At 45.0% G+C, this 24814-nt stretch overlaps 1 protein-coding gene across 4 annotated transcripts in view; it reads right to left on the bottom strand.

Moving 5' to 3' along the window:
* Positions 1–24814, bottom strand: part of LOC125134979 (N-acetyllactosaminide beta-1,6-N-acetylglucosaminyl-transferase-like) — a 90022-nt gene that overhangs the window by 11509 nt on the left and 53699 nt on the right. The window contains exon 1 of one of the 4 annotated variants that reach the window (XM_047794533.1): positions 22138–24493. The exons of 2 other annotated variants lie outside the window; for them this stretch is intronic. In XM_047794533.1, coding sequence (XP_047650489.1) covers positions 22138–23062 — 925 coding nt within the window. In that variant the 5' untranslated portion in view covers positions 23063–24493. Of the gene's footprint in view, positions 1–22137; positions 24494–24814 lie in introns of those variants that run through there. One more of the 4 variants, XM_047794531.1, reaches the window with a different exon arrangement.

The following is a 24814-nucleotide window of genomic DNA, read 5'->3' as shown; positions in this document are numbered from 1 at the left end:
TGACCTATACATACCACATAGCTCATGGCAACTCCAGATCCTTAACCCACCGAGCAAGGCTGGGGATCGAACCCACATCCTTATGGATACTACTTAGGTTCTTAACCTGCTGAGCCACAACGGGAACTCCAGGAAATAATTTTTTAATGTGAAAATCTCTGTGTGACATTATTTATGCATAATGACTAGTGGCACAGGCTTTGAAGTCAGATAGTTGACATGTATGGGAAAGCATTTCTTCTGACCTCTGAGCAGGGGCCAAGCCTTCCGAGTTTGCCCTAGAGCAAGTGCCTGGTGAGCCAATCTTCTGTTCTGGTTTGGGTCCTGCCTGGTACGGCTCGCTCAGGCAGGCGATAAAGTACAACTCACACACACTCGACAAATCCCAGTCTCTGCGATCCCTGGCTGGGTGACCTTGAACAGTTATGTAATCACATTAAGACATCACGTACTAATCTTCAAACCCGCATCGGTTTTGTCAGTGTTAAAGCAGAGAATGCGAATGCTGTGTTGAGCATCCTGCCTGGGATACGTCACTAAATACATGGCTGAAAACACAATTATTCTGTTAAAATCACAGGGCCAGGGCAGCTGGGGAAAACACTGCCGTTTTACTAGAATCTAAAGCAAGTTTCTCGACCTCGGCACCACTGACATTTGGACTGGATAATGCTTTGTGGCGGGGACTGTTCTGTGCCTTGTAGGAGGCTCAGCAGCCTCCCTGGCCTCCATCCACTAGATGCCAGTGGCATTGAAACCTGCTCCCCTTCCCCCCAGGTTGTGACAACAAAAATGCTTCCAGATAGGAGTTCCCACGTGGCCCAGCGGATTAAGAACCTGATGTTGTTGGAGTTCCCGTCGAGGCACAGCAGAAACAAATCTGACTAGGAACCACAAGGTTGTGGGTTCGATCCCTGGCCTTGCTCAGTGGGTTAAGGATGATCTGGCATTGCTGTGAGCTATGGTGTAGGTCACAGACGTGGCTTGGATCCTGTGTTGCTGTGGCTGTGGTTGTATAGCTGGCAGCTACATCTCTGATTTGACCCCTAGCTGGGAACTTCCATATGTCACAGGTGCAGCCCTAAAAAGACAAAAAAAAAAAAAAAAAAGAATCCACTGTTGTCACTGCAGCAGCTTGGGTCACTGCTGTGACGTGAGTTCGATCCCTAGCTCAGGAACTTCCGCATGCCATGGGCTCAGCCAAGACAAAACAAAACAAAAATATTTCCAGAGAATGCCAAATGTCCTCTGAGAAGCAAAATTGCCCCTGGTTGAGAACATGGAATTGTACATTAATAAAACCATGCATAAATATTTACATATGAAGTTGGCAAACTTTTGTTCATAAAACTTAAACATCACATTGCTTTTATATTTTAAAAAAAGCTTATTTACATACCTCTGAGTCTGATGCGCTTCACTGATTTAGTAATTGTGCCTGTGACTCTTCTAAGAATCATTCAACAAAAGGAAAAAACACACAGCGTTCACTGCCGATTAGCTTAAACAATAAAAAATGGAAATTTACCTAATAGTTGGGAAATGTATGTTAAGTAACTTTTAGCCTTTTTTCCTGTTGTTGGGGGTTATTTTTAGAAATAAAAAGGTACCTTTGCTTTTGCCTACCAATGGTTCATTAATCAGAATGTTACCCATGAAGCTTACTAGAAGATTCTCTTTTGTTTCAGGTAGATGTTACTTAGAGCCCTATAGTCCCTGAAATGATGGCATAGCATCCCCAAAACGAACCTTCCACATTGATCTCTGAAAACTGCCAACAAAGGAGCTCTTCTTCGGTGGTAAAAGGAAAAGATGAAATGAGAAAAGCAAGAAAAACTTGGAATTATTTATTTACTTATTTATTTTTTGGCCACTTCATGGCATATGGAGTTCCTGGGCCAGGGATCAGATCTGAGCCACAGCTGTGATCCAAGCCGGATCCTTAGCCCACTGTGCCTGGCTGGGGATCAAACCTGCGTCCTGGTGCTGCAGGGACGCCGCCAACCCTGCTGCAGCACAGTGGGAACTCCAGAATTTTCGACTAGAAGCGATTTTAGAAATTTTCACCTCTTAATATACATTCCCCCCTCCATCATCGAGCTGTGTAAACCAGAGCCTAGAACACTGAAGTGAACTGCCTAGGAGTTTGGATGTGTTAAGTAACGTGTTGATTTTGTTTCAAGACAATTTACTCATTCAAAAGGTTTTCTTGCATGGCCTCTATGTTCTAGAGTAGATGCAGAGTCTAAAGCTATAAATGTCATGTTCTTGCAGCACCCAGGTAAAAAAAAAAAAAAAAAAGAAAAGAAAAGAAAAAAGAATTCAACTGCAGATACTCAGGTCACTGCGGAGGCAAGGGTTTGATCCCCAGGTGGGGAACTTTCCATATGCCAGGGGTGCAGCCATTTAAAAAAAGCAAACAAACAAACAAAAAAGGTAGCTGAGTAGAATTTTAGGTGGATCTTGAATGGTGAGTAGGAGGTAATTAGTTAAAAGTGTCGCCACAGGACACAGTGACTGTCTGGAAGTAAAAATGGCTTGAGGATGAGAGGAGAGCCCACCACAATTATGCTAAAGGAAAATGAAAAGAATTTTTTTCCCTCCTAGGGCCGCACCCACGGCACGTGGAGGTTCCCAGGCGAGGGGTCAAATCGGAGCTGCAGCTGCCAGCCTACACCACAGCCACAGCAATGTGGGATCTGAGCTGCGTCTGAGACCTACACCACAGCTCACGGCAACGTCAGATCCTTAACCTACTGAGCGAGGCCAGGGATCGAACCTGCATCCTCATGGATCCTCGTTGTGTTCGTTAACCACTGAGCCACGAAGGGAATTCTGGCAATGAAAAGAATTTTTTAAAAAATCTAACTTTCCCTTCTACAAACTACTGCTTCCAAGGGCACAGGGCAAATTTCTAAACTCCAGCTCTGAGAATAAACTTGGGTAAATAATTATTCTTTCAGCATCGTCTCTCTAGATTTTCCTTTGAAGCCTTTGGTCTGGGTGGGTACATGCTGTACTTTTTCATATGTCAAAGTGAAGTAAGTTTCCTTTCATCTTATGTCCTTGTCTTTAGTGCAAAATTATTCTAACTCCATGTAGAAAAGAAATCCTAGGGAGTTCCCGTTGTGGCGCAGTGGTTAACGAATCCAACTAGGAACCATGAGGTTGAGGGTTCGGTCCCTGCCCTTGCTCAGTGGGTTAACGATCCGGCGTTACCGTGAGCTGTGGTGTAGGTTGCAGACGCGGCTCGGATCCCGCGTTGCTGTGGCTCTGGCATAGGCCGGTGGCTACAGCTCCGATTGGACCCCTAGCCTGGGAACCTCCATATGCCGCGGGAGCGGCCCAAGAAATAGCAACAACAACAACAACAAAAAAGACAAAAAAAGACAAAAAAAAAAGAAATCCTGAAATGAAGAGCAAATGGGCTGGATCCATATGCATCATTCCGTGTCATTATTTCTCTAGTTCTGTTTAAGGAACCGTCTCTTGGGTATCACACCTCACAAACTGCTGAAAAAATGGTCACTCTTTTTTTCTTTGTCGACTTTCCCCAAGTTACTCTTGTCTTCCCGAGAATAAAGCAGCAGGCCTTATATTTAAAGGTTAGTGAAAGCACCTGCAGGAAGAAACCTCACATTATAGCGTCTGTTCACTGTTGGTGGGAAACCACTCACTTAGATAAGCAACACATTGTGGGGGTTGGGCAGGGCTGATTTCTGGCCCAAACAGGAGGGCAGTGCTCTCCTGTTAAGACTTTTATCAGGCGTTCCAGAAATGCCATTATGTCTCAACAAACACCAGAATGTTTGAATACATAGATTCATCCCCAGACGAATGGCCAAAGAGCCAGCAACTGTTCTGCAAATTGTTGAGCGAAAGGAGAAGGACGAGAGGAAGAAAGAATTTGAAGTAATATTTTCAAACTTCAGAATGTATCAAAACTTTCCACTTTGCTTAGCCAAAGGGAGCCATAAAAAAAAAAAATGAAAAGACAACCTACGTAATGGGAGAATATAGTTGCAAATGATGTAAGCAACAGAGCTTAATCTCCAAAATATACAAACAACTCATACAGCTCAACAGAAAACAACAAAAAACCCAGTAAAATAAATGGGCAGAAAACCTAAACAGACATTTCTCCAAAGAAGAAGATACATACGCATGGCCCTCGAGCACATGAAAAAATGCTCAGCATTACTAATTATTAGAGAAATGCAAATCAAAATTACAATGAGGTACCACCTAACACCAGTCAGAATGGCCATCATTAGTAAGTCTACAAATAACAGACGCTGGAGAGAGTGTGGAGAAAAGGGAACCCTCCTGCACTGTTGGTGGGAATGTAAATGGGTACATTCACTATGGAAAACAGTATGGGAGCTCTTCAGAAAACTCAATATACAACTACCATATGATCCACTCCTGGGCATATATCTGGACAAAACCTTCATTCCAAAAGGTACATGTACCCCTACGTTCACTGCAGCACTATTCCCAATAGGCAAGACAAGGAACCAACCTAAATGTCCATCAACAGCTAAACAGATTAAGAATCTATATCCACAATGGAATACTACTCAGCCATAAAAAAGAACAAAATAATGCCATTTGCAGCAATGTGGATGTAACTAGAGACTCTCATACTAAGTAAAATAAGTCAGAAAGAGAAAGACAAATATCATATGATATCACGTATGCATGGAATCTAAAATACGGCACAGATGAACCCATTTACAGAAAAGACACAGACTCACAGACGTGGAGAACAGACCTATGGTTGCCAAGGAGGGGCAGGAGAGTGGGATGACCGGGAATGGGGGTTAGTAGATATGAACTATTATATTTAGAACGGCTGGAGTGCCCGTCGTGGCTCAGGGGTTAATGAACCCGACTAGGAACCGTGAGGTTGCAGGTTTGGTCCATAACTCAGTAGAGCTTTATCCAGTCGGAGCTCTCCCACGGCCCTGGTCAGCGCCAGGCTTCACCCGCTCACACTGCCTGCCCGGCTCTGTTACTATGTAGTTTGCAACACTGGGTTTCCATGCCTCACTTTCAACACTGCCCACGTCATCTTTCATCACAGTCTACACACACCCAGCTGCCCTGCGATCCTTTTGGGAAATGCTAAATTGGTCTTCCACGTACACGGAGTTCTCTGTACCTGGTGGACGCAACCATCTGATATAAGAAAACAAGCTCAAAATAAACCATGGGGATGTAAGAAACAGCATGGTGGCTGCAGTTCGTAATGCTGAATTGCATATGTGGACGTCGCTGGCAGAGCCAATCTTAAACGTTTTCATCCCACAAGGAAAGAACAGGTGTGAACCACGGTGGTGGCGAGAGATGGTAATTCTAGTTGACGTCACCGCTTATTGGGACGGTCATTTCACAGTACATGCAAGTATCGAGTCATTAGGTCGTACACCTGAAACTAACGAAATATGTCAATTACGTCAGTTAAAAACAAAGGAAAAACAAGCTCGTACGTGTTAGTAACTGAAGGGAGTAACGTTTCAGTCCTTAGATAGCCTCTCCTAAAAAAAATTAATGGACTTTTTTTGAAGAGTTCTAGGTTCACAGCAAAATTGAGTGGAAAATGCAGAGATTTCCTATACATTCCCTGCCCCTCTTTTCCTTCGATATGTATCAAACTGGCAAAGATTTAGAAAATGATAATACTCAGTAGTGATTAGAGGGAAATGGAGGTCTCAGACCTGCCATGGGAGTGCAAATTGGTCCAGTTTTTTTTTTTTTTTTGTCTTTTTAGGGCTGCACCTGTGGCACATGGAGGTTCCCAGGCTAGGGGTCAAATCAGAGCAGGAGCTGCTGGCCTCCACCACAGCCACAGCAACACAGGATTCAAGCCACATCTACGGCCTACATCACAACTCAAGGCAATACCAGATCCCCGACCCACTGAGCAAGGCCAGGGATCAAACCTGCATCCTCATGGATGCTAGTCCGATTCGTTTCTACTAAGCCACAATGGAAAGTCCTGGTCCAATTTTTGGAAAAGCATTACGGCATTTTATATCAAAACTCTTAAAAAACATGCATACCCTTTGACTCAGCAGTTCAACATACTGGAATTTGTCCTGAGTAAGTTCTTTGTAAATTATTATCTGAGAGGCAGTGTAAAATAGCAGTTAAAAGGAGAGACTGAAACTAAATTGAATGGGTTCAAGGGTCTGCGACCACTGACAGGTTACCTAAGCTCCCTGTTGCTCAGTTGCCTTATCCATAAATGAGGGTCAAAACAGTCCCTATAACTTAACGGAGTTGCTGTGAAGTGTGTGATACACTTAAAACACTCTGAAAGGTGCTTGATAACATACTAAGCGGAATAAGATGTAGTCATCATTAATTAGTAATTTTATTAATAAAACAATTACCTCTTATTACTGAGAATAAAAAGCCCACAATTTGAGGCTTTGCGAAACAAAGGATGGCACATTCAAATGATGGCATGCTAGAACTATTCACAGCAGCCAACACGGGGCAACAACCTAAATGTCTATCGACAGCTGAATGGATTAAGAATATGCGGTACATATATACAATGGAATATTACCCATAAAAAAGAACAAAATAATGCCATCTGCAGCATCATGGATGCAACTAGAGATTCTATCCTAAATGAAGTCAGTCAGAAAGAGAAAGACAAATGTCATATGATATCACTTATATGTGGAATCTACAATACGATACAAATGAACCTATCTACAGAACAGAAACAGACTCATAGACAGATTGGTGGTTGCCAAGAGGGAGGGTGGTGGGGGAGGGATGGACGGGAGTTAGTAGATGCAAACTATTACATTTAGGATGGATAAACAAGTTCCCAATGTAAAACAGAGGGACCTATATTCAATATGCTGAGCTAAATCATACTGGAAAATATAAAAAAAAGAATGTGTGTGTGTGTGTGTATATATATATCTGAATCAATTTGCTATATAGCAGAAATTGATACAACATTGTAAATCAATTATACTTCAATAAATAAAATAGTTTCTCAAACTTAAAAAAATAATGGCATACTACAGAACTACTATAAATTCAGGGCAGAATTCTCCATGACATGGAAAAATTATGACATACAGTTAAATGAGGGGAACCCATTATAAAAATATGTAAAAAGATATGCTTTTATGTGAAAACAAAGACTAAAATCCATATATTAAAATATTATTTGTGAATATTTTTACTGATTTTGATTTTCATCTTTGTAATTTCTGTATTTCCTTATTTTTAAAATGTTTTAGAAATGTTAACTACCATTACATTTCTTTTGTAATGAAAATTAAATATACCTTCCCAAAATTAACTAGAAGAAAAAAAAAAAAGATCCCAGTAACTATCTTGCTTTATCAAATGTTTTCACTAAAAAAAGGATATATTTTAATTCGTTGTGGTTGACTGCCAAAAATGGTCACCAATTCCTCCCATTGCTATATGCATGCCTTCATTCAGTATGATGCTGCAGCTTTTCTATCTAGAGGTAGAGACTTTATCCCTCGAAGCTGACCTTGGTCATGTGACCTGCCTTGGCCAATGGGTCACTAGCAAACATAATCTCAGCAGAGACTTAAAAACCACAGGTTGAGTAGGGTTTGCCCCCCCCCCCCAGGCCACCAAGGGAAGCAGCCCCGGTGAGCTCCCTCGGGCACGAGGGGCCATGTAGTTAGAAGACCGGGTCTGAAGTGATGGGATCCATCCAAGCCCTTCCAGTCTCAGTGGAGCCAGGAACTCAGAGAACCAGGAAACTTCAAGCCACAAAGTTCTTTTCCCCTAGCAAAACCTTAACTGATTGTTTAAAAAGGAGCTATCAGGTACAAAGGGTCGGAAATGAATGACAGCCAGGTGGACAAGATAATCAATTCCATTCTTCTGCTTTTTTTTTCTAAGTCCAGCCTTCATCTGTGTCAGTGATCCCCACTTTGGCTACTCATTAGAATCATCTGCAGAACTCTGAGCACAGCACCAATGACTGTGTCCCATCTCCAAGATAATCTGAATTAATTGGTCACGCATAAGAACCAGATTTTTTTTTTTTTTCCTTTTAGGGCCGCACTTGTGGCATATGGAGGTTCCCAGGTGAGGGGTCAAATTGGAGCTGCAGCCGCCAGCCTATACCACAGCCACAGCAACGCCAGATCTGGGCCGTGTCTGTGACCTACACCACACCTCACAGCAATGCCGCATCCCTGGCCCACTGAGCAAGGCCAGGGATTGAACCCGCATCCTCATGGATATTAGTCAGATTTGTTTCCGCTGTTCCACGAAGGGGACTCCCAGATTTTTTGTTTTAAATGTCCTACATAATCATAATATGTAGCCAAGGATGAGAACTCCTGTTCTTCATAGATTATTTCATTGAACATCCCTTTATAGAGATAATACTTTTCAGCTTCTAAAAACACCAAATGTTGGAGTTTCCATCGTGGCTCAGTGGTTAACAAATCTGACTAGGAACCATGAGGTTGCAGGTTTGATCCCTGGCCTCGCTCAGTGGGTTAAGGATCCGGCATTGCCGTGAGCTGTGGTGTAGATCACAGATGCAGCTCGGATCCTGCGTTGCTGTGGCTCTGGCATGGGCCGGTGGCAACAGCTCTGATTGGACCCCTAGCCTGAGAACCTCCATATGCCGTGGGTAAGGCCCCAGAAAAGACAAAAAAATAAAAATAAATAAAACACCAAATGTTATGTAAGGAGAGATTTTATTTATTTTTTCACCAATAAAGGCAACTTTAAGTTTTGAAGATTTTAAAAGTACAGAAAGGGTCAAAGAGACCAATTGTTCCCATCAAATTAGCTGGTATTAAGCATCCTGGCACAGTTACCTTACGAATCTTTTTTTTTTCCTAAAAATATTATTGTATAATTCGTGAAAAACTGAACATTTATTGGATTGGATTCAAATGACTCATACAAGTACAAAGAACAAAAATGAAGGTTAAAAAGCCCCCAAACACTACAAAATCCTATCTATATAAAAAATCGCTAAGAAAATATTTCATAAAGTGTCTTTTTGTACAAATACTTCCATGTCACAATAAGACTACAACATAGCTGTTAATGAGTTGACCAATCTATACCAAATACAGGTTGCAAATAACCTTTCACAAGTGGCCTTTACCATCGAGATGTATGGGCTGGGTTTTCTTCTGTGAGTTTGGGCAACCCTTCTGCACAGGTTTACTTTTATGAAGGTTTATTAGGACCTAAGCTTTGTTATTTGCAGCATGTAAACCTCGAGCAGTAAGTTTTCTCTGTGATCTGTTTACATGTGTTTGCTCAGAGCTTGGGATTGCTCAAATGAAATGCATTTGCATTTCAAGCGGCACTTCCTAGATTTTAGGTGACTATTTCAACTAAAAGCATTTACAGTATTGATTTCGCTTCTCATTCTGATACATGTGATTTCATAGCCGAGTTGTTCCTTCTTGGAATCGATAGAAGACAGCAGGCCCTGCAGGCCTTGTTTCTCGCCTGGGGAAAAGGTCCTTCATGACTCCATTAGACAAATTTTCATCTTGCCCTGCAGACCTTCAAAACAAGGCACCAGGTTACACCCAGTTGGAGGTAAACCAAGAATTCATTCTCAAGTTGTAAAACATCTCCTCCACTTCCATGTGAAAGCAGCCACATAAAAATCGCGCTTGCTTAGGACGCTTATCTAATTTTAACCCCTACTTACAACAAGACAGGTCCAAAGCGTTGAAGGTCAATGGTAAATTCCATTTGTTGCTGCATGCACTGGAGTCTATCCAGGTTGCTAATTCTGCGAACTAAGTGCCTATCTATAACAAGCCTAGTCTTTTACACAGAATAGCAGAAGCCCTTCTGTTTATACTCCTCTTCTGCAAATATGAGAAACATCTAAATAAACTTAAAAAAGAGAAGAAACGTGGGGGGAAGCATCCCCGAGCCCCCCACCGCCCTGGCCGACCCCATAGAGTCTGCAGCAGTTTTTAGAAACACAGGAAGCCACAATGTAGCCCTAGCATTTCCTCTTGACAAAATCTATTTAACCTGAAGTTTGGATGAAAAACACTGGGCTACAATTAGAAGGTATATATGACACAAACCCAGCAAAACTCATTTTCCGGGTCAAGATGAATGTCATTCTTGGGAGCACAAGGGGATTCCCGGAGCTTGTAGTAACAGGGATTCGGGGGCTGGTGACTCAGGAGAGGATCAGTTTGAAAGTTCAGTGATTTCAGTTCTGATCTGTGCCTTTTTCTGTATGTATAATGTAACACTTCAATTAAAAGTTTAAGAAAATTATAGAGTAGGTGGGAATGTGATATTTACATAAATTTGTAAAACAAAACATGAAACTTCAAAGAAATGTTGGCCCCTTCAGTTCCTTCCCTGGCTTCCCCCGCCCCCGCCCAGGGTCATTTATTTCAGGGACTAAAGAGCCTCAGGTTTTGAGAGCTCGCCTTTTAAGCACTTGAATGTGGCTGTTTCCATTTGTGTAACAGTTATTTAAATATTTTAGGAACTCTGAAGTATGGACATCTTTAGATCAAGACCAGTGACTAATGTTTGTTTTTTCTTTTTAGGGCCGCACCCTCGGCCCATGGAGGTTCCCAGGCTAGGGGTCGAACTGGAGCTCTTGCTGCTGGCCTACACCACAGCCACAGCAACACAGGATCTGAGCCTCATGTGCAACCTACACCACAGCTCACGGCAACGCTGGATCCTTAACCCGATGAGAGTGGCCAGGGATTGAACCTGCACCCTCATGGATATTAGTCCAACTCGTTTCCACTGAGCCACAGCAGGAACTTCAAGAGCAGTGACTAATATCCTCAGTTTACAGGAAAAGATAAACCCTTGAGCCATCTACCAACCGAGACAGATCCTCTTCCATATGAGTTTTGGCAGGAGGTCATATTAGGGTATTTCCACATGCACATTACAATATTTTCACATGATCTCCTCGACTTGAAAGGACCTATGATGGAGAAGCTTTGTGATTCTGTCACATTTCTTTCTGGAATAAAAGTGGAACACAGTTTTGGTGATTCTTTAGCCTTCCAGTTAAGTTTTCGATGTTCCTACTATTTTTGTCGTTGTTGTCTTTTTAGGGCTGCACCCTCGATGTATGGAGGTTCCCAGGCTAGGGGTATAATCAGAGCTGTAGCTGCCGGCCTACACTCCAGAGACACAGCAACATCAGATATAAGCCGCGCCTGCGACCTACACCACAGTTCACGGCAATGCCGGATCCTTCACCCACTGAGCAAGGCCAGGGATCGAACCCGCGTCCTCATGGATGCTAGTCAGATTCAGCAACCGCTGAGCCACGACCGGAACCCCCTTATTATTTATTCTGAATCACAGATACTGACAAATCAAAGGGAATAAAATGACACCAAAGTCAAGTTTAATAGTGATCTAACTACACGCGGAATTTACTTTTGGTTTATTACCCCAAATGAATAATATTACTAAAAATGACCCTAATTTTTCTTCCTTCCTAACCCCCCTCTTTTTTTTTGCTTTTTAGGGCTGCACCTGCAGCATATGGAAGTTCCCAGGCTAGGGGTCGACGTGGAGGTGCAGCTGCTGGCCTACACCACAGCCACAGCAACTTGGGATCTGTGCCTTGTCTTTGATCTACACCACAGCTCATGGCAATGCTGGATCTTTAACCCAATGATCGAGGCCAGGGAAGGAACAGGCAGCCTCATGGATACCAGTCTGAGCCACAATGGGAACCCCCTGACTTTTTAAAAAAATGAGAGGTCGAACTGGCTCTATTATTTACAGAAAATAATAAATAAGTAAATAAATAAATAGCATGGGAACAGAAGTTTGACAAATGGAACCAATACAGATAATCTGCCAGAGGATCTATAAGAAACAATATTCACCTCGGGATGCACAAAGTGAATTCATTAAAATATAAGAAAGGAAGAGTAAGAAGCTGCTTTCCCAGACCCCAACGGCTTCATATTCCACGATTTCGTTTTTTACTACATTCTGGAAAAGGCAAAACCATAGTGATGGAGAACAGATCAGGGTTTGCCAAGGGTCTGGCCTTGAGACAGGGTGTTAGGGATTGATTACAAGGAGCATCATGAGGGAATTTTTGGAGGTGATGGAACAGTTCTTGATTGTGGTGGGGAATGCATGACTCTATGCAACTGTTCAAACACAAGGGATGGGACACCAAAAATAATAAATTTTACTGCATATACATTTTAAAATAAAAAGGGAAGCTCTTTCAAATTCAGCAAAAATGTGTACTAGAACAGATCCTTCATGGTAAATGGATACATTTTAAAATTCTATTTTGTAGTTTACCTATAGAGTTTTTCATTTGAGAAACAGTACTATTCCCACTTTTTAAAATGAATTCTGGAGATCTCTGGTGGTCGAGAAGTTAGTAATGCAGCACTGTCATTGCTGTGGCACAGGTTCAACCCCTGGTCCGGGTAACTTCCACATGCTCTGGGTGTGGCCATCAAAAAATAAAAATAAAATGAATTCTGAAGACCTCTTATAGAATCCTGTCCTTAAAACCCATCTTTCCGTATTAGATAACATATACTAAAATGTGTTTACTGCCCTTTTATTCCAATACCCAGACATTTCAGAGAGAAATTGTGAGAAGTACTAAATATAAAAAGACCATTGTATTACGATTTACAAGTCCCACCTTCATGACCCAGTTCAACTGCTAAATCATGTGACCCCACCTTCTTGAAACTGGTGTCTTGAAGCTTAAATGATGAGCTTCTCCGAACTCTAATGTGAAATTACTCATCCTACTTCACAAAAATCATTATTCTTGAAGGAGCCATTTTGAGTTTATACCCCTTCCAGAATCATCTGCTTTGGGAATTCCCATCGTGGCTCAGTGGCAATGAATCCGACTAGTATCCATGAGGATGCGGGTTCGATCCCTGGCCTCACTCAGTGGGTTAAGGATCCAGTGCTGCCGTGAGCTGTGGTGTAGAAGTGGCTGGGATCCCACGTTGCTGTGGCTCTAGCATAGGCCAGTGGCTAAGGCTCTGATTTGACCCCCAGCCTCGAAACTTCATATGAGGAGGGTGCGGCCCTAAAAAGCAAGAAAAAAAAAATCGTCCACTAAAAAAAGAAAAAGAAAATACTAACACCAAAACAACACTCACTGGGCACCTTCCCGCCACCTCAATTTCCTCATTTCATAGAGAAGGAAGCTGAGGCTCAGAGAAGTTAAGTGACCTGGCCAAGGTCAAACAGCTGGTTAGGGACAGAGCCTGGAACCTAGAAAATAAGTTTATAGGTCATTGGCCCCTTACATGGTCCAGTGGCTGAAGTTGGAAACTCCTTCCAAACTTTACATCCTAAAACCAAAATTCATTGAAGCCAAGGTTGGTTAACGATTTGTCAGTGTCAGACAAGCTCTTAACTGATGAGCCGGGGGGGGGGGGGGGGGGGGTGGGCAGAGTCCATATTATTCCCTCCACACTGCCCTGCAAGACCAGAGAAACCTTTAATCTCAGAACAAATTATATATGTAAAAAATTAAGACGGTGATTGAACCCAACAGAGGCGGCCTATGAGAACACCGGGTAACAGTAAATACATGAAGACTTGGCTGAAACTTGGCAAAATATCTTCAAGTCAATTCCAAAGTCAAACGCACAGAAGACTCATAAAGACTCAGTTATACACATGAAGAGATTTTAAAAAGTACCTCTAACACTACACATGGTACAGCCTAGTCTACTAATCAATTTTTACTCTTAGTAACACACTCCTTCCATGTTCCTTGCAGGAAAAGGCAAGAAAATTACAATTTTAAGAAGCACTCGTATGACTCTTGCTTCTAATGCTTGAAGAACTGGTGCTTAGATTAGTTTTACTGATTAAAAAAGAGAAAGAAGAAAACTCAGTCTGTACAGATGGCCAAAAAGCACACTAACTGTTAGCGAAATGCAAATCAAAACTACTATGAGGTACCACCTACACTAGCCAGAATGGCCATCATCAAAAAGTCTACAACAGGGAGTTCCTGTCATGGCGCAGCGACAATGAATCTGACTAGGAACCAGGAGGTTGTAGGTTCGATCCCTGGCCTTGCTCAGTGGGTTAAGGACCGGGTGTTGCTGTGAGCTGTGGCGTAGGCTGACAGCTGTAGCTCCAATTCAACCCCTAGCCTGGAACCTCCATATGCTACAGGTGTGGCCCTAAAAAGACAAAAAAAAAGTCTACAACAATAAATTCTAGAGAAGGTGTGGGGACAAGGGAAGCCTCTTATACTGTTGGTGGGAAGGTAAATGGTCAAACAGTGTGGAGGTTCCTCAAAATAATAAAACAGAGCTGCCAGGGAGTTCCTGTTGTGGCTCAGCAGTAACAAACCCAACTAGTATCCATGAAGATGCAGGTTTGATCCCTGGCCCCAATCAGTGGGTTAAGGATCCTGCATTGCTGTGAGCTGTGGTGCAGGTCGGCAGCTGCAGCTCCCTTTGACCCCTAGCCTGGAAACTTCCAAACGCCTTGGGTGCAGCCTTAAAAACAAAACAAAACAAAACAAAAAACCCTGCTATTATTATCCAGCAATCCCACTCCTGGGCCGGAGAAAACCATAGGTCAAAAAGATACAAGTGGAGTTCCCATTGTGACTCAGCAGTAACAAATTCGACTTGGATCTGTGAAGCCACAGACAGGTTCGATCTCTGGTCTGGCTCAGTGGGTTAAGGATCTGGCATTGCTGTGAGCTGTGGGGTAGGTTGCAGATGCAACTTGGATCTGGTGTTGCTGTGGCTGTAGCACAGGCTGGCAGCTGCAGCTCTCATTCGACTGTTAGCCTGGGAACTTCCATATGCTGAGGGTGTGGCAACGCTGGATCCTTAACCCACTGAGTAAGGCCAAGGATCGAACCTGCAATGGTTCCTAGTCAGATTCGTTAACCACTAAGCCACGACGAGAACGCCTCCTTTTTTTGTTTCTTTAAGAGCCACATCTGTGGCACATGGAGGTTCCCAGGCTAGGGGTCGAATCGGAGCTGCAGCTGCCGCCCTGCACCACAGCCACAGCCACAGCCACGCAGGATCAGAGCCGCGTCTGAGATCTAGGCCGCAGCTTGCAGCAACACCAGACCCTTCATGCACTGAGTAGGGCCAGGAATCGAACCTGCATCCTCATGGATTCTAGTCAGGTTCTTAACCCGCTGAGCCACACCAGAAACTCTAAACTGCTTAAGTGTTCTTATACAGTTCCAACTACTCCTCTCGGGGTGAATGAATCTACGTCTAGTTCTTCACGGTCGTGCAAAGAGAGTCAGACAGATTTTACCGAACACCTTCCTTCAGGCTCTCCTTAGATTAGAAGTTCTAGGCCATCTTTAGGTTTTCTTAATACAGAGTTGTGTGAATAAACAAACACTTCGCCTCCTACTTTACACCCAATTTTTTCACCCACTTCTCGAGACAACCTGATCAAAGCAGCCATCGTTACTGGGACTGCAGCTCCGGGCAGCCAGCCGAGGCCCTAGAGCTCAAGAGAGGGTTGTCTCCCCTCCACAGCCGGGGTATTCCTCAGCAGGGGCCTCAGCGCGCCTCATGTGCACAGACAGCACTTTCACAACCTCCACCAGCAGCAAATGACACCGCCAGGCCGTCAGGCTTGGCCTTCAACACTCTCACTTCCTTTCTCCAGCAGCGGGGGGGGGGGGGGGGGGGCTGCCTTGTTCTCAGCAAAGGAGATGGAAGTGCACAGAACCCATTTTCCTGCCAATCTGTAAAAGACAGTCTTGCCAGCAGTTCTCAAGGTGGGTTTCTAGACGAGAGGCATCACTATCTCCTGGCAACGTGTTAGAACTACAAATTCAGAGGGCTGCCCTGATTCTACTGAATCGAAAACTCTGGGGCTAAGGCCCCACACTCTGTTTTTCCAGGCCCTCTAGTGGATTCTGAAGCATGTGCTGTCTGGGAGTCACTACACTATTCATGTCATCTTTCTTCATACTCATAACTTACCCAGGAACTAAACATTCTTTATCATTCCCGTTACCGCAGATGGGTAAACTGAGGCTCGGCATAGACTAAGACCAGTATCACATAGTTAGCAGACAATGGGAGCCAGGACTTAAACTACACTTCTCTGATTCCAAAGCCTTTTCGTAATATCATGAGAACTCAAGGGGAGGTGGGAGGAGACGCTGCTGCAGTGGTTCAGAGAAAGAGAGGAAGATAAATATGTGTGTATACAACTGATTATTTATCTGTTATGACTTTGAAACGCAACTAATTTTTTTTTTTTTTGGTCTTTTTGCCATTTCTTGGCCACTCCCGCGGCATATGGAGATTTCCAGACTAGGGGTCCAATCGGAGCTGTAGCCGCCGGCCTACACCACAGCCACAGCAATGCGAGATCCGAGCCGCATCTGCAACCTACACTGAAGCTCATGGCAACACCGGATTGTTAACCCACTGAGCAAGGGCAGGGACCGAACCCGCAACCTCATGGTTCCTAGTTGGATTCCTTAACCACTGCGCCCCGGCGGGAACTCCTAATATTTTATTGTTTTAAAGAATCATTGAAATGCAATACTATGGTTTGTGAAAAAACAAACAAACAAACAAAAAAATGGGAGTTCCCCTTCTGGCTCAGTGGAAACTAATCTGACATCCATGAGGATGCAGGTTCGATCCCTGGCCTCTATCAGTGGGTTAAGTATCCAGCGTTGCCATGAGCTGTAGTGTAGGTTGCAGATGTGGCTAGGATCCCAAGTTGCTGAGGCTGTGGCGTAGCCTGGCAGCTACAGCTCCGATTCGACCCCTAGCCTGGGAACCTCCATATGACACAGGTGTGGCCCTAAAAAAGCAAAAAAAAAAAAAAAAGCTATAGCTTCAGTATGGTTTAATTACGAAAATATCCTGTAACCTGTCCGGGTTGCTCTACCAGGAGCTCGGCCTCTTACGACTTATCAGTACTTACTTACCAGCCTAGGCACTCAAAGGCCAGGCTACACTGCAGATTAAAATCGTTTTATGACCTCACCCAGATTACCGTCCCATGAAGAGCCTAGAGGCTTTACCAAAGAGGAAAGACAAACCAAACAGACCCACATCACCAATACCATATTATGAAAATCGTCCAAATTTATCACGTGTATTTTAATACTACCTGGCCCTACCAAAATGATTTCATTTAAAACCTCTGTTCAATGGACAGGAACCCAAGAAAGTAGCTGTTTTGTGTCATTCCTCCTTCAATCAGAATTTCTCGGAGTTCCCTGGTGGTCTAGTGGTTAGGATTGGGCACTTTCACTGCCACAGCCAGGGTTCAATCCCTGGTCTGGGAACTGAGATCCCACATCAAGCCACTGGTGCCACAGCCAAAAAAGAAAAAGAAGAATTTTATCTTTATATCGCCTGAGTAAGTGCCAGTGTAATGTCATCTGGATACCAAAAAAAAAAAAAAAAAAAGCTTTGCCATAAACCTGAATGCTTTAATGACGTTCATACAAACATGATGATACCAATCCATCCGTGTTCATAAATCTCGGTCACTGCACAACCAAAATGCACCCTTTGTGGCACTAGGAACTGAACTCAAGTTTGAGCTGAGCTGCAGAGAACACAATGCATACTTTGAAAAAGTCTGGGGCTGATCCGGCCACACCCAGGTGTAAGGCCCCTGTAAACTTTCTGGAATGGACACATACCTTCCCAACGGCTCGGTGTTGACCTTTGCTGAGAGCTACACCTGGAGAGATGTTTCAAGTTTCTTTCTATTGTTGTCTTTCGTTTCCTCATGCTCCCGATTTATTTTTTTCCCAAGCCAATAGCTAGACACTCCAGGTCAAATTCAGACAGAAGCAGCCCACCCCATGAACCGGGAGTGGGCCAGGAATGGGACAAACAGCAGGGCTGGATAAGTGCCAAGCTGTGGGAGAAACTCAGAGGTGGGGAGGGGCAGGTGCAGGTCAGGCAGAAACTACCTGGAGGCGACCACATAAGGTGTTTCTCTTGCCATCAGATGCCATCCAATGATGGGCTCAGGTTGGCTACCTGGAAAGCAGATTTTCTAAGGAAGGACTCTGCCCTATTCACATTCTCACGGAGCTCTTGCTAACTCTCCAAGGTATCACTGGATAGCTTTATGCGTGCCCGTAGCGTTTGCTGGCCTAGCTATGATGCAATCATACCTTCAAGCCATACCTTATCCACTGTTTCTCTAATCCTGACCATCAAAAATGACTCCCACCCACCCACCTCCGGTAGAGGCTTCATCACCCTTTGATCTTCTCTATCCAGCCCTCCCCGGACCCAACCCACAACATAAAGTCACTAAACTTTATATTCCAACATTCTAATCTCTAGCTGTCTCCTAACTGCAAATCAGGCACAGCGACAGGATGCATGTGGGGCAGTGATGGGGAAGATACAAATGGATGTCACCTTTCTCACCCTCAGAGAACCTAAACACGGAGCAGGGAGGGCAGAGGAGGATTTCACTTAGCAGGCAGCTAAATTCTACACTGGCAGTAGTGACCTGGCACATGGGAGAGCCCTGAGTTGGAGACCCAATCACCTGGGAGGCAGGTGATCAGGGATGGCGTCTGGAGGAGGAGACCTCCAAGGTGAGTTACAAAGGGTGAATGGGATTAGTCAGATAGGTAGGAAGGGTATCCTAGAGAAGACACTATAAAAAAAGTCCAACCCCCTCCAATTTTTTTTTTTTTTTTTGTGGCTGCCCGGTGGCATATTGAGCTGCAACTGCAGCAATGCCGGATCCTTAACTCTCTGTGCGGGGTCGGGGATCGAACCTGTGTCCTAGCACAGATGCTGCAATCCCATTGTGCCACAGCTGGAACTGCATCCACTCAAAAAATGTTAAGTGACAATTGCAAAAGTGTGTAGGACCAAGCCGTTGCTGGAACATAAAGCACGCAGTACCAGGTAAAAAGAGATCGAGGTAGAGAGGGATGGAGGGCCATGCCACATTAAAAACTTCAACTGGACACTCAACATAAGGAAAAGTCATTGTAAAGCTTTAAGCAAGGGAACAAGAAGTTCCCCGGTGGCTCAGCAGGTTAAGGATCCGGCATTGGCACTGCTGTGGCTCAGATTTGACCCCTGCCTGGGGAACTTCCACATGCTGTAGGTGCAGCCAATAAATAAATAAATAAGACGAAAGAAGGAAAGAAAGGAGAAATGAAAGAAAGAAAGAAAAGAATGAATGAATGAAAACATCTTACATTTTTTTCTCACCTAGATAATAGGGTGCCTGAATAAGGGCCATTCTTTGTACATTTTTGCGATGAACTTAAAAAATATATATAGGTACTGTTTCATTAGTTTTATTGCCTATAGACTTCATAAAATATCTCTGGAAGAATATATAAGGAAGCAGTGATACCAGGAGCTGATGAACCACAACATTTAAAATTTTTGAAACTTGTGAATATATTTCCTGTTCTTTTGTTTTTTTTTTTTAAATCTTACTTTTAAAAAATGTTTCCAAAAGAGGGATGGCTATTCAGAAGAAAAAAAACCACACAACACCGTGAGCAGCTGGAGTGGAGGAAAATTAGCTCAACATACCAATACACTAGAGTCACTAAACTTTATATTCAAACATTCTAATCTCAAAACTTAAATTTCACAAAGTCATATCCGTCTTCTTCCAGGGCCACCCTCAGTTCACAGAAGAGTGCCTGCTACCACGAAGCAAAATATTTGTTGACTGCTGAAAATAGAAGTTTCAAAAATGGAGTTCCCTGGTGGCTTTAGCTGGTTAAGGGTCTGGGGTTGTCACTGCTGTGGCTTGGGTCACAGGGTTTGATCTTTGGCCTGGGAACTTCTGAATGCTTCAGGCATGGCAAGGAAAGAAAGAAAGAAAGAGAAAGGAAAGAAAGAAAGGAAACACGATGTGAAAATGTCAAAATGTTCTATTATGATGATGATTATTTTTGAAGACTTCTATTCTGTGTGAAGACAGCGTCCTTCAGATACTGCGTTTTCTTTTGTTTTTGGAATAAGGATTAGGTTCAACATCAGCCTGGTGGCTTTTCACCCCCCAGCCTCTGTGAACACATTACCTGAGGAATATTTCCCATTTCTACTGGTCAGAGAAGGGAGAGCCGGACCAAAGCCTGCTCTCCATGGGGGCTGGGGAGGAGGGCACAGAGGCTCTGGGTGGGCTGTGGCAGTGGGTTCCGAAAAGGACAACTTCCTAGGGCTGCCGTTGGCACCGGGGCACCTGCTGAGCATCTCTGCTTCCAACACACACACACACACTCCCTTCTCCATAACTCCGCTAACGTTACTTCTAGCTTAAAGCAGTCAGGTCCATGGCCCTCTGCATTTTTTTCTCCTAAATTCATCTTTTCACCTCTCTGGGGTTCTGCAGGGAATTTGCTTTAAATACTCAGTGGCGGGGAGGCGGGGGGGGGGGGGAGATTATTTCTTTTCCTGGGGCAAGAGAAACACTTCAAATGCAGGGTCAGGCCCCGGCTCTGCCTTTTGACAGCGCATCGCTTCGCTCTTTCTAAGCCTCCTTGTCGTCATCTGTTCATGAGGATGACGGGACTCTTTCTTCTCATAATTAAAAGGGGTGATGGAGAACATACATCTGGTGCCAACGGTATTAACAAAAACAGCATCAGACGCCACGTATGGAGTGTTTACCCGTGTCTGGCATCGTTATTTGTGAATGATCCGGAGGAGCTCCGTACACTGGGATTCCCTGATGGTTCACTCCCCTCCTGCAAGGCTTTGTTAACCTCGCGGGTCTGAGCTTAAGTTGCTCAGGGGATGGCACGCCTCTGTCCCCAGCTGCCTTGCTGGTCCCTTTTCTGCCCACTCTCAGTAGGTTTCAGGGAGCTCCACTCTAGGTGAGCTCTTAGGCATGCGGAGTGACTGCGGATTCATAATTGCTCTGAGTCTACTTTCAGGTATGACATGAACAGCACTCATACACGTCAACAGTGAGGACACTACAAGCAAGAGCAGGGAGTGTTTCACCCATGGCTGGCATGGGGTCACCTCCCCACAGGGCTGACACCCACAGCCCAGCTGGCACAAGAGTGGAAATGAGTGCACTGGGACGTCACCAGGAAGAAGCCCTGCAGGTCGCACAGGTCCTGCCAGACAGCATAGGGGAAAGAGAATTTTGAAAAGAAATCCAGTCTTGAATCCAATAGGGAAATGTGGTGCTGTTTTCTGCCCCTGTTCCTTGGCCCCAAATGATCACCAACACTGGAAAAGACCTCACAGGACACAAAAACAAGAGGCTGCAAATGGGACTATCTCAGAAGAAAACAGGACTTAAATATTGAGAATTGGGAGTTCCCGTCGTGGCTCAGTGGCAACGAATCTGCCCAGTGGGTAAAGGATCTGCAGCAACGGCTACAGCTTCAATTTGACCCCTAGCCTGGGAACTTCCATAGGCTGAGGGTGCAACCCTAAACAGAAAAAAATAAAAATTGAGAATTGACTTTGGATCCCCTCTGATTAAGATCTCTTGGATCTCTCTCTCTCTTTTTGTTTCAACTCTTTGTTAGTTACCTATTCTTCCAGGCAGTAAAACATCAGACTAAACTTATTGAACCAAGTCTGTTGAAACCTGAGCCCTTGTTCAGGTCTAAGACTAGACACGTTTGAGCCACAGCGATCATCCGTAAACATCCAAAGAAGATTCAAAGATGCCGAAAACTGCCCGGCGAACTTTGAGCCTCCAAGTAAAACTGAGTAACAGCCTCTGAAAGAAACACTATCTATTTTAACTCAAATTCTGGAATGCTTATTCAAAACTATTACCTTACAGCCGTGCTTATCAAAGACTATGAAAGGCATTTATTCAAAAGATTGAGCTATTGCATATGTCAATCATCCCTCAATTAAAAAAAAAAAAATCCACAGCTCAAAGTCAGTTACCATGTGATTCGAGATCAAAGGTAGCTTTGCTACAAGTCCTGCAGCCTGGCAGACTTAGAAAGCTACATCGCACAGTTCTAAGACAGAAGAGCTGTCACGAAACTGTCACTAAAAAAGCAAGCAAACCAGTCGCTTTCTGGGCATTTAATTTTTGTTTCCGCAACAATTTCCAAGAGGAGCTAAATGTTAGCAAATTCAACCTACGAATAAGAAAACAATGGGGATGGAAATTCGTACCTACCTGGAATCCTATTAAGCGTCACCCAGAAGTGTTCGTCAGGACTGTAGGTGTCTTTGGACCAGTGGAGTAGATCGATGGCCCTTTGGTCTTGGAAGACAAAGTTGACAAACTCCCGGGTAAGCGCCACATAGGCGGTGCCAAAGTAGATGGTCAGCTGATGTGGAGGGGGGGGTTTCAAAACATTAGTGTTTTTCACAAAAGAGCCCTCTCTGCCTAAGTGCTCTTGGTGGACATATTTCGTCCGCTTAATAGCATGATCGGGAGGCAGCACCCCCGGGGTGATGTTTTTCCCTTTAAATCCTTTCAGATACTGAATGATCTCCCTGTTGGTTTTCAGGGGGAAGTCCTGCCCGCAGGTGTTGATGGCGTATTTCCACGGGACTTCAGAAGCTAGAAGGTCTTCCAGGCAGTTCAGGTCCGCCTGGAGCCTGGAAATTCCTGCGTAGACCACGGGCTCTATCTTTGAGGCAAGAAAAGCATTCTGGAAGCAACTCAGTAACTGCCACACAGACTTCTTAAACTCGGAGGTGGCTTTCTCATCCACATGGACACAGTAGATATTCTGGGGCATGTAGACAGCCCTGAAGAGCCTTTCGAAAGTGTCAAAGTCCTTATGGATGACCATGACGTATGCCAAAGGGAAGGCAGCTTCTTCTTTGGACAGGGGGCTTGTGATGTAGTGACTCTGGATCCGGTAGTCCTTGCAGGGGGCACGTCCCACCCCTGACGTCAATGTCTTTTCCCACAGAAAGGATGGCTTATCTTCCAAGGCGCAATTACAGGCATGGATTTTCAAATCCCTTTCACTGGAACCATTCAGTTTCCCGAAAGTTTTCGGCGGGCTCAGTTGGCTATTGTAAAGTATCACCAAAACACCCACACTGAACACAGCGAAGGCAAAAAAGCAATACCTCCAAAAGTTCATTATTTTTCACTTCCCCGGGGAAGGAATCTCTTTCCAAGGACTGAGAAACGATCGGTGCCCGAAACCACCAGGCTGAAGCGACCTCTTTGCCCAGTCTTGAATTTCAACAGCTTTTCCAGAGGGGTTTCTTTCCCCGGGGTCCTTTAATCCTCATGTATCCTCTGCTTCGGGGTCGCGGCCATCCTCGTTGGTTCGGCGACGGGCCAGAGATGCTTCTCGCGCGCGCCCTGGTCTTCCTTCGGGCCTCCGGTGCGGAATCGCCGCGGCCGGCGGAGCGCGCCGGGCTCGGCCCCGCCTCCAGGAAGCCCGTCTCATTTGCATCCAAGACGCCAGAGGATCGTAGCAAATTGCCTTCTGGTCTGGAAGGACGGCTCCTTTGGCCGGGGCGGTTTCTCGGGCCTCACTCCGCCCCCCCACCCCCCAAGCTCTTCTGATCGCGCTGCTCGGCTCACGCCTGCACCTTGCCTGCGCCCTAGAAGTGGTTCTGCTCTTGCTGGCGAGCCCCGCAACCTGCTAGCCGGGCTTGGAACCCACAGCCTTCGGACTGCTGCTCCTCCGCTTGATTTCTCTTCCTGTTGGGCGGCCCCCTTGTTTTCATTTCAGGGTTATCTCTACCTCTGGGCATACACAGACACAGCTAAGGACAACCCCCCTTGCAACACGCCTAAGAAGAAGATTATCGAAGGGGGGGGGGAAGGCTGATGGTGGGGTGGCTGTTCGCTGGGTTAAGTCAGACAATTTCTGATGATTTTACATAGCACATCGCACTTCCCTGGACTGGCTATGGGCAGAGGGAAATAAGAATTACACTCGTGGGGGCGTGAGATGGGGGCAGAAGGAATCTAGGAGTGACTTTTAACTTTAAAGGGTCGTACATGAAATAAACACATCTTCGGTGGCCTGCCAGGGAGAAAGGTGATTGGCATTGCTCCCAGACAGCAAAGGCTGGTTCCCATTTCACACAGAGCTTCAGATAACTTGAGCTCTTCGCACAGTATTATCTACCGAATGTGGAGTGACGAGCCACCGGGTCTCTTTAAAAGCCTGACATCTTCCGATTTGAGGTCATTTGGTAGAAGGCAAAGGATTCTCCTTTCCACCCCACCTCCTCTCCCACTTCCTGACTCTGAAGAAGAAAGAACAAAAGTCCTCAGGGCTGTGGGGGAAATTCCTGGAAGTCTCAGTCAGTGTAATTCAGGGGAGGCCGGAGAAGAAGCCCAGCAGGTCTGATCACATTACAGAGGGGTTCTCATAGCTCACTTGTGCTGGTGCCGCCAGCAAATCAGCAAACGTGGGGGCGTGTTGCAGATGAAGGCAGGTGGTAAGGAGCTTCTGGGGGAAAGTTACTGGTCCCACTAACTAACAGACCAACTGTGGCAGCCCCAGGAGCTACAAGGGGCCCCCCTCCCATCTCATTCCGGCAGTCACCCAGCTAGCCTACCTGTCCAGGCACGATGTGGCACCTGGAGCAACTGCTCCTGTTAGGAAGACCGTGGTGTCTAAAGAGCAAGCGCCCTGCCCTCTTCCCATCGCATGCCAGCACTTTGCTTTCCACAGTTCACTGGACTCAAAATGACAGCAGTAGCATGGGTGTGGCTGAGAATGAAGAGTGTGGCCTGCAACAGCAGGAAACCAAGGATGTTGCTGCCGTCGAGCCATCGCATGACAGTGAGCCCCGAGGGACCTCAGGATGGAAACAAGATGCGTACCACCAAGCCATCAGCCACTGCAGTCCCCCCCAAACCCGCCCCC

The sequence above is a fragment of the Phacochoerus africanus genome, chromosome 9, assembly GCF_016906955.1.
Source record: "Phacochoerus africanus isolate WHEZ1 chromosome 9, ROS_Pafr_v1, whole genome shotgun sequence".
NCBI lineage: Eukaryota > Metazoa > Chordata > Mammalia > Artiodactyla > Suidae > Phacochoerus > Phacochoerus africanus.
The sequence above is the reverse complement of the archived record's forward strand: the minus strand, read 5'-3'. Positions and strand labels throughout refer to the sequence as shown.